The sequence below is a fragment of the Anser brachyrhynchus genome (genome assembly GCF_964034855.1).
Source record: "Anser brachyrhynchus genome assembly, contig: SCAFFOLD_735, whole genome shotgun sequence".
NCBI lineage: Eukaryota > Metazoa > Chordata > Aves > Anseriformes > Anatidae > Anser > Anser brachyrhynchus.
Window position 1 is genome coordinate 929 of NW_027663512.1, and position 9,788 is coordinate 10,716.

The 9,788-nt window shown below is 67.4% G+C and overlaps 1 protein-coding gene and 1 long non-coding RNA gene across 3 annotated transcripts; one reads left to right on the forward strand and one right to left on the reverse strand.

Annotated features, from left to right (window-relative positions):
* Positions 1 to 597: 597 nt before the first annotated feature.
* LOC308187370 (myosin-binding protein C, fast-type-like) lies at positions 598 to 9,004 on the forward strand (the record flags this gene model as incomplete). The annotated part of the gene is made up of 9 exons (XM_080609522.1): positions 598 to 763; positions 1,980 to 2,145; positions 4,242 to 4,348; positions 5,272 to 5,301; positions 5,395 to 5,534; positions 6,318 to 6,477; positions 6,572 to 6,676; positions 7,646 to 7,834; positions 8,791 to 9,004. 9 exons carry the CDS (start codon positions 598 to 600, stop codon positions 8,967 to 8,969), a joined length of 1,242 nt encoding a protein of 413 aa, XP_080465648.1. The 3' UTR covers positions 8,970 to 9,004.
* On the reverse strand, positions 2,177 to 4,203 carry LOC308187371. 2 transcript variants are annotated; one of them, XR_013944638.1, is made up of 4 exons: positions 4,082 to 4,203; positions 3,961 to 4,010; positions 2,685 to 3,664; positions 2,177 to 2,471 (listed from the first exon to the last, which is right to left on the reverse strand). It is a non-coding gene; the product is annotated as an uncharacterized lncRNA (long non-coding RNA). The 2 variants fall into 2 exon arrangements; XR_013944639.1 differs by having other exon boundaries at positions 3,961 to 4,197.
* Positions 9,005 to 9,788: the final 784 nt, after the last annotated feature.

Consider the following 9,788-nt stretch of genomic DNA (forward strand, 5'->3'; position numbering starts at 1 on the left):
CCACCCCCTATATCTCATCACCCCATGCCCCCCACCCCATTCCCATGCCCACCACCCCATTTCCACCCCATGCCAACCCCCTATACCTCATCGCCCCGTTCCCACCACCCCATGCCCACCACCCCATCCCCACCCCCCTATACCTCATTGCCCCATGCCCACCACCCCATTCCCATGCCCACCACCCCATGCCCACCCCCTGTACCTCATCACCCCATTCCCAACACCCCATTCCCACCACCCCATGCCCACCACCCCATTTCCACCCCATGCCCACCCCCCTACATCTCATCGCCCCATGCCCACCACCCCATGCCCACCCCCTGTACCTCATCACCCCGTTCCCACCACCCCATGCCCACCACCCCATGCCCACCCCATGCCCACCCGCCTACATCTCATCGCCCCATGCCCACCACCCCATTCCCACCACCCCACTCCCATGCCCACCACCCCACGCCCACCCCCCTACATCTCATCACCCCATGCCCACCACCCCATGCCCACCACCCCATGCCCACCACCCCATTCCCACCCCATGCCCACCCCCCTATATCTCATCACCCCGTTCCCACCCCCCCCCGCCCCCCCCGCAGGATGAAGGACGGGGTGGAGCTGACGCGCGAGGAGACCTTCAAGTACCGCTTCAAGAAGGACGGGCGCAAGCACTACCTCATCATCAACGAGGCCACCAAGGAGGACACCGGGCGCTACAAGATCATGACCAACGGCGGCGAGAGCGAGGCCGAGATCAGCGTGGAAGGTGCCCGGGGTGGGGTGGGTCCGGGGGGTCCTGGGGGGCGTCTTGGGGGTCCCAGGGGGTGTCTTGGGGGTCCCAGGGGGTGTCTTGGGGGTCCCTGGGGACATTCTTGGAGGTCCAAGGGGCATCTTGGGGGTCCCAGGGGGCATCTCAGGGGTCCCAGGGGCGTCTTGGGGGTCCCAGGGGTGTCTCAGGGGGCCCTGGGGACATCTTGGGGGTCCCAGGGGGCATCTCGGGGGTCCCAGGGGGCATCTCAGGGGTCCCGGGGGGCATCTCAGGGGTTCCAGGGGGCATCTTGGGGGTCCAGAGGGTGTCTCGGGGGTCCCAGGGGGTGTCTCGGGGGTCTCAAGGGGTGTCTTGGGGGTCCCAGAGGGTGTCTCGGGGGGCCCTGGGGACGTCTTGGGGATCCCAGGGGGTGTCTCGGGGGGCCCAGGGGCGTCTTGGGGGTCCCAGGGGGTGTCTCGGGGGTCCCAGGGGTGTCTCAGGGGGCCCTGGGGGCATCTCAGGGATCCCAGGGGACATCTTGGGGGTCCAGGGGGCATCTCAGGGGTCCTAGGGGGCATCTCGGGGGGCAAGAGTTTTCTTTGGAGATCTGGGGAGGTTCTCCAGGAGGTCCTCGGGGCGTCCTGGGGAGGTCCCATGGGTGCTGGGAGGGGTCCGGGAGGGTCCTGGGGAGGTTCTATGGGTGCTGGGAGGTCCCCAGGGTGTCCTGAGGAGGTCCCATGGGTCCTTGGAGATGTCCAGGAGGTTCCTGGGGAGGTCCCATGGGTACTTGGAGGTCCCCAGGATGCCCTGAGGAGGTCCCATGGGTGCTTGGAGATGCCCAGGAGGTCCCCAGAAGGTTCCTAGGAAGGTCCCATGGGTGCTGGGAGGTCCCATGGGTGCTTGGAGGTCCCCAGGGTGCCCTGAGGAGGTCCCATGGGTTCTTGGAGATGCCCAGGAGGTCCTGAGGAGGTTCCTGGGGAGGTCCCATGGGTGCTGGGAGGTCCCATGGGTGCTTGGAGATGTTCATGAGGTCCCGAGGAGGTTCCTGGGGAGGTCCCGTGGGTGCTGGGAGGTCCCATGGGCGCCCCGAGGAGATCCCACAGGTGCCGGAGGATTCTCCAGCAGACCCGGAGCCCCGAGGGAGGTGCCGGGCGGTGCTGGGGGGGTGGGGGCTTCCCTCCCCCAGCCCCCCCGCACCCCAGGACGCCCCCGTTGCCCCCCCCCGCCCCCCCAGAGAAGCAGCTGGAGGTGCTGCAGGACATGGCGGACCTGACGGTGAAGGCGTCGGAGCAGGCGGTGTTCAAGTGCGAGGTGTCGGACGAGAAGGTGACGGGGCGCTGGTTCCGCAACGGCGTCGAGGTGCGGCCCAGCAAGCGCATCCACATCTCCCACAACGGCAGGTGGGCGACGGGACGGGGGTCCTGGGGGGTCCTGGGGGGGTCTTGGGGGGGTCCTGGGGGGTCCTGGGGGGGGTGGAGAGCTGGGGGAGATCCGTAGGGACCTGGTGGAGCTCCGTGGGGTCCGTAGGGAGCTCGTGGAGGTCCGTAGGGTCTGTAGGAACCTCGTGGAGATCTGTAGGGACCTCGTGGAGATCCATAGGGACCTCGTGGAGCTTCATAGGGTCTGTAGTAACCTTGTGGAGATCCTTGGGGACCTCGTGGAGCTCCATAGGGTCTGTAGGAACCTGGTGGAGATCCGTAGGGACCTGGTGGAGCTCCATAGGGACCTCATGGAGATCCATAGGGTCCGTAGGGACCTGGTGGAGCTCCATGGGGTTCATAGGAACTTCGTGGAGATCCGTAGGGACCTCGTGGAGATCCATGGGGTCTGTAGGAACCTGGTGGAGATCCGTAGGAACCTGTGGGAGCTCCATAGGGTCCGTAGGAACCTTGTGGAGATCCGTAGGGACCTCGTGGAGCTCCATAGGGTCTGTAGAAACCTCGTGGAGATCCGTAGGGACCTCGTGGAGATCCATAGGGACCTCGTGGAGATCCATAGGGTCTGTAGGAACCTGGTGGAGATCCTTGGGGACCTCGTGGAGCTCCATGGGGTCCGTAGGAACCTCATGGAGAGCCTTGGGGACCTGGTGGAGCTCCACAGGGTCTGTAGGAACCTGGTGGAGATCCTTGGAGACCTCGTGGAGCTCCGTGGGGATCTCATTAAAGCCCCATGGGGTCCGTAGGGACCTCGTGGAGCTCCATGGGTTCCGTAGGAACCTGGTGGAGATCCATAGGGACCTCGTGGAGCTCCATAGGGTCTGTAGGAACCTTGTGGAGATCTGTAGGGACCTCGTGGAGCTCCGTGGGGATCTCATTAAAGCTCCATGGGGTCCATAGGAACCTCGTGGAGCTCCATAGGGTCCGTAGGAACCTGGTGGAGATCCGTAGGGACCTGGGGGAGCTCCGTGGGGACCTCATTAAAGCCCCATGGGGACCCCAGAGGAGGTGGCAGCCCCATGGGGATCTTGTGGAGCTCCATAGGGAACTCACCGGAACCCCACGGGGACCTAGAAGAGGTGACAGCCCCATGGGGACCTCACTGGAACCCCATGGGGACATCATGGAGCTCCACGGGGACCTTGCTGGAGCCCCAGGGGGGGCCTGGAGGAGGTGGCAGCCCCATGGAGACCTCCAGAAGCCCCATGGGGACTTGGTGGAGCTCCATGGGGACCTTGTCAGAGCCCCACAGGGACCTCTTCAAGCCCCATGGGGACCTTGTTGGAGCCCCATGGGGACACCAAGGAGGTGGCAGCCCCATGGGAACCTCCTGAAGCCCCATGGGGACCTCCAGAAGCTCCACGGGGACTTGGTGGAGCCCCATGGGGACCTCATTGGAGCCCCATGGGGACACTGAGGAGATGGCAGCCCCATGGGGACATCATGGAGCCCCATGGGGACCTCGTTGGAGCCCCATGGGGACCTGGAGGAGGTGGCAGCCCCATGGGGACATCATGGAGCCCCATGGGGACATCATGGAGCCCCATGGGGACGTTGTGGAGCCCCACAGGGACACCGAGGAGGTGGCAGCCCCCTGGGGACCTCCTGAAGCCCCATGGGGACCTCCTGAAGCTCCACGGGAACTTGGTGGAGCCCCATGGGGACCTTGGTGGAGCCCCATGGAGACCTGGAGGAGGTGGCAGCCCCCTTGGGGACATCATGGAGCCCCACGGGGACGTTGTGGAGCCCCATGGGGACATCATGGAGCCCCACGGGGACACCAAGGAGGTGGCAGCCCCATGGGAACCTCTTGGAAGCCCCATGGGGACCTCGTTGGAGCCCCATGGGGACACCGAGGAGGTGACAGCCCCATGGGGACCTCCTGAAGCCCCATGGGAACCTCTTGAAGCCCCATGGGGACCTCCTGAAGCTCCATGGGGACCTTGTTGGAGCCCCACGGGGACCTGGAGGAGGTGGCAGCCCCATGGGGACATCATGGAGCCCCACGGGGACACCGAGGAGGTGGCAGCCCCCCGGGACCCCCCTGCTGGCGCCCGCAGGTTCCACAAGCTGGTGATCGACGACGTGCGCCCCGAGGACGAGGGCGACTACACCTTCGTCCCCGACGGCTACGCCCTGTCCCTGTCCGCCAAGCTCAACTTCCTCGGTGGGGACACCGGGGGGGGACGTTGGGGACACTGGGGGGGGGGCTTGGGGACACCGGGGGGGCACACGGCGTCTGGGGACACCACAGGGGCCTTGGGGACACCGGAGGGGCCTTGGGGACACCGGGGGGACACACGGCGCCTGGGGACACCGGGAGGCATTGGGGACACTGGGAGGCGTTGGGGACACTGGGGGGACCTTGGGGACACCGGGGGGGCACACGGTGCCTGGGGACACCACAGGGGTGTTGGGGACACCGGGGGGCGTTGGGGACACTGGGGGGGCCTTGGGGACACTGTGGGGACACACGGCACTTGGGGACACTGGGGGGACGTTGGACCTGGGGGACATTTGGGGGACATGGACCTTGGGGACACTGGGGGGACCTTGGGGACATTTGGGGGACGTTGGGGACACTGGGGAGACCTCGGGGACATTTGGGGGACAGCCCTTGGGGACACTGCGTGGACCTTGGGGACAGCGGGGGGACATTGGACCTTGGGGACATTTGAGGGACCTTGGGGACATTTGGGGACACGGCCCTTGGGGACACTGCATGGACCCTGGGGACATTTGGGGGGACCTTGGGGACATTTGGGGACACGGCCCTTGGGGACGTTGCGTGGACCTTGGGGACATCTGGGGGGACCTTGGGGACATTTGGGGGGACCTTGGGGACATTTGGGGACACGGCTCTTGGGGGCATTGCGGGGACCTTGGGGACATCTGGGGGGACCTTGGGGACATCTGGGGGGACCTTGGGGACACCTGGGGGGACACAGCCCTTGGGGACACCGGGAGGGGGGACCCAGGACACCGGGTGGGATTTGGGGGGGGGTGAGCATAGGACGTTGGGGACACCGCGTCCCTTGGGGACACCGGTGGCACCGGGCCGCGTTAACCCTTTCCTCCCCGCGCTCGCAGAGATCAAGGTGGAATACGTCCCCAAGCAAGGTGAGGGGGACACGGGGCGGGGCGGGGGGGACCCTTGGGGACCCTCGGGGACGTTCCTGTCACCGTCCCCCTGTCCCCCCCCCCCCCGCCCAGAGCCCCCCAAAATCCACCTGGACTGCTCGGGGAAGTCGTCGGAGAACACGATCGTGGTGGTGGCGGGGAACAAGCTGCGCCTCGACGTCCCCATCTCGGGCGAGCCCGCGCCCACCGTGCTCTGGATGAAGGGTGACCAGGTGGGTGCCCCGCGCCGGGTGGCACCGCTGTGTGTCCCCCCCCCCCCGGAACGTGTCCCCGTGTCCCTGTGACGCTGCCCCGTGTCCCCGTGTCCCCGGGCCACGTCCCCACACTGCATCCCTGTACCATGTCCCCACACCCTGCCCCACACCCTGCCCCACACCATACCCCAAACCCTGCCCCACACCCCGCCGCACACCCCACACCCCGCCCCACACCGTACCCCACACCCTGCCCCACACCACGCCCCACACCATACCCCAAACCCTGCCCCACACCTTGCCCCACACCCCACCCCACACCCCACACCCTGCCCCAAACCCTGCCCCACACCATACCCCAAATCCTGCCCCACACCCCACACCCCACCCCCCGCCCCACACCTTACCCCAAACCCTGCCCCACACCATACCCCAAACTCCACCCCACACCCCACACCCCATACCCCACACCCCACCCCAAACCCTGCCCCACACCATACCCCAAACTCCGCCCCACATCCTACACCCTGCCCCACACCCCGCCCCACACCCCACACCCCACACCCCACACCCCACACCCCACCCCACACCCCACACCCCACACCCCACACCCCACACCCCACCCCACACCCCACACCCCACACCCCCCACCCCCACGCCCCACGCCCCATGCCCCACACCCCACACCCCACCCCACACCCCACACCCCACACCCCACACCCCATGCCCCACACCCCACGCCCCACACCCCCCACCCCCCACGCCCCACACCCCACACCCCCACGCCCCACGCCCCCGCAGCCCTTCACGGAGCGCGAGGGCCGGGCGCACGTGGAGGAGCGCAAGGAGCTGAGCAGCTTCGTCATCGAGAGCGCCGAGCGGGCGGACGAGGCGCGCTACTCCATCACCGTCACCAACCCGGTGGGCGAGGACTCGGCCACGCTCTTCATCAAGGTGGTCGGTAAGGAGGGGGCGCGGGGACGAGGATGGGGGGGGGGGGGACACGCCGTGGGGCCGGCCGGGGTCCCCACGCGTCCCCCCCCGTGTCCCCGCAGACGTCCCCGACCCCCCCGAGGCCGTGCGCATCACCTCGGTGGGCGAGGACTGGGCCGTGCTCACCTGGGAGCCCCCCAAGTACGACGGGGGACAGCCGGTCACCGGTGAGGGGGGGGGGCGCAGCGTGGGCCCCGGCGTGTCCCACGCGTGGCCCCCTGCTCGCTCGTGGCGTGGATTGTCCGCGTGGCCCCCACGTCGCCACCTCCATGTCCTCGTGTCCCCGTGTCCCCACGTCTGCGTCCCCACATCCCTACGTCCGTGTTCTCGTGTCCCCACGTCCCCATATCCACGTCCCCAAATCTCCACGTCCTCATGTCCCCGTGTCCCCATATCCGTGTCCCCACATCCCCACCTCCATGTCCTCGTGTCCCCGTGTCCCCCTGTGTCCCCACGTCTGCGTCCCCACATCCTCACGTCCATGTCCTCGTGTCCCTATGTCCCCATGTCCATGTCCCCACATCCCCACCTCCATGTCCTCGTGTCCCCGTGTCCCCCCGTGTCCCCACATCCACGTCCCCACATCCCTACGTCTGTGTCCTCGTGCCCCCATTTTTCCATCTCCACGTGTCCCGATGTCCCCATTTCCCCACGTCCATGTCCCCATATTCCCATGTCGCCACGTCCCCATGTCCCCACATTCCCATACCCCAATGTCCCCACCTCTCCATCTCCCCACATCCCAAGTCCACCTCCACGTGCCCACGTCCTCACGTCCCCATGTCCCCACGTCCCCACCTCCCTATGCCCACGTCCCCCATGTCCCCATAACCCCATATCCCCCGTGCCCCAATGTCCCCACATCTCCATCTCCCCATATTCCCATGCAACGTCCCATATCCCTACGTCCCCAGGTCCCCATGTCCCCACATTCCCACGTCCCCATGCCCCAGTGTCCCCACATCTCCATCTCCCCACGTCCCCACACGTCCCCAGGTCTCCCCACGTCCCTACACCCATGTCCCCACGTCCCCATGTCCCCATGTCCCCATTTCCCCACGTCCCCACGTCCCCACGTGTCCCCGCATGTCCCCATGTCCCCAAGCCCACGTCCCCTGTCCCCCCCGCGCCCGCAGGGTACCTGATGGAGCGCAAGAAGAAGGGCTCCATGCGCTGGATGAAGCTCAACTTCGAGGTGTACACGGACACCACCTACGAGTCCACCAAGATGATCGAGGGCGTCCTCTACGAGATGCGCGTCTTCGCCGTCAACTCCATCGGCATCTCCCAGCCCAGCCACAACACGCAGCCCTTCATGCCCATCGGTGCGGCCCCGGGGGGGATCTGGGGGGGTTTGGGGGGTCCTGGAGGGGGTTGAGGGGTCCTGGAGGGGGTTTGAGGGGTCCTGGAGGGGGTTTGGGGGGTCCTGGAGGGGGTTTGGGGGGTCCTGGAGGGGGGTTGAGGGACTTGGGAGGGGGGTTGGGGGGTCCTGGAGGCAGTCTGGGAGGTCCCAGGGGATCCTGGAAGGGGGGTGAGGGACTTGGGGGGTCCTGGAGGGGGTTTGGGGGGTCCTGGAGGGGGGTTGGGGGGTCCTGGAGAGGGGTTGAAGGACTTGGGAGGGGGATTGAGGGGTCCTGGAGGGGGTTTGGGGGGTCCTGGAGGCAGTTTGGGAGGTCCCAGGGGATCCTTCAAGGGGGTTGAGGGACTTGGGAGAAGGACTGGGGGGTCTTGGAGGGGGCTTGGGGGGTCCTGGAGGGGGCTTGGGGGGTCCTGGAGGGGTTTGGGGGACTTGGGAGGGGGGTTGGGGGGTCCTGGAGGCAGTCTGGGAGGTCCCAGGGGATCCTGGAAGGGGGGTGAGGGACTTGGGGGGTCCTGGAGGGGGTTTAGGGGGTACTGGAGGGGATTTGGGGGGTCCTGGGGGATCCCAGAAGGGGGTTGAGGGACTTGGGAGGGGTTTTGGGGGGTCCTGGAAAGGGTTTGGGGGTCCCAGATGGGATCTGGGGGGTCCTGGATGGGGTTTGGGGAGTCCCAGATGAGGTTCGGGGGGTCCTGGATGAGATTCGGGGGGTCCCGGGTGGGGTTTGAGTCCTCAGGAGGGGCCCTGGGGGTTCCCGGCTGGGTTTTGGGGCAGCCAAGAGGACCCCGGGGTGGTCTCTGGGGCCACCGAGAGGGGATTTGGGGATGTCGGAAGGGTCCGGGGGTCCCGGGGCCCAGAAGGGGGGTTTGGGGCGGGGGGGTCCCCGGGGGTCCCGCGCTGCCCGCGGGTGACGGGTGCGCGCAGCCCCCACGAGCGAGCCCACCCACCTGGTGCTGGAGGACGTCACCGACACCACGGCCACGCTCAAGTGGCGCCCGCCCGAGCGCGTGGGGGCCGGCGGCATCGACGGCTACCTGGTGGAGTACTGCCGCGAGGGCTGTGAGTGGGGCGCCCCCCAACCGCACCCCCACCCGCGGCCCTGACCCGGAGACCCCCGCCCCATAGCTCTGACCCATAGCCCTGACCCAGAGACCCCCGCCCCGTAACCCTGACCCATAGCCCGGACCCATAGACCCCCGCCCCGTAACCTCACCCCACAACCCCGAGGCCCTGCCCCATCTCCCCCCCATCTCCCCCAAAACCCCCGATCTGCCCCCCATAACCCCCCAACTCCCCCCAAAACCCCCCAAAACCCCCTCATCTTCCCCCCAAACCCCCCAAAACCCCCAACTCCCCCCAAGCCCCTCCATCTCCCCCCATAACCCCCCAAACCCCCTCATCTCCCCCTCAAACCCACCCCAAACCCCCAACTCCTCCCCATCTCCCCCCCAACTCCCCATCTCCCCCCAAAACCCCCCATCTCCCCCCCATAACCCCCCAACTCCCCCAACTCCCCCCCAACCCCCCCAAGCCCCCCATCTCCCCCCATAACGGCCCAACCCCCCCCAAACCCCCCCAACTACCCCCAAACTCCCCCATCTCCCCCCAAAACCCCCAACTCCCCCTAAACCCCCCAACTCCCCCCCAAAGCCAACCATCTCCCCCCAAACCCCCCTCATCTCCCCCCCAACCCCCCCAACTCCCCCAAACCCCCCCAACTCCCCCCATCTCCCCCCTATAACCCCCATAACCCCCAACTCCCCCCAACTCCCCCCCATCTCCCCCCAAACCCCCCCATCTCCCCCCAAAACCCTCCCATCTCCCCCCCAACCCCCCCATAACCCCCCAACCCCCCCCTAAACCCCCCATCTCCCCCCAAACCCCCCCATCTCCCCCCCAACCCCCCCCCAACCCCCCCATCT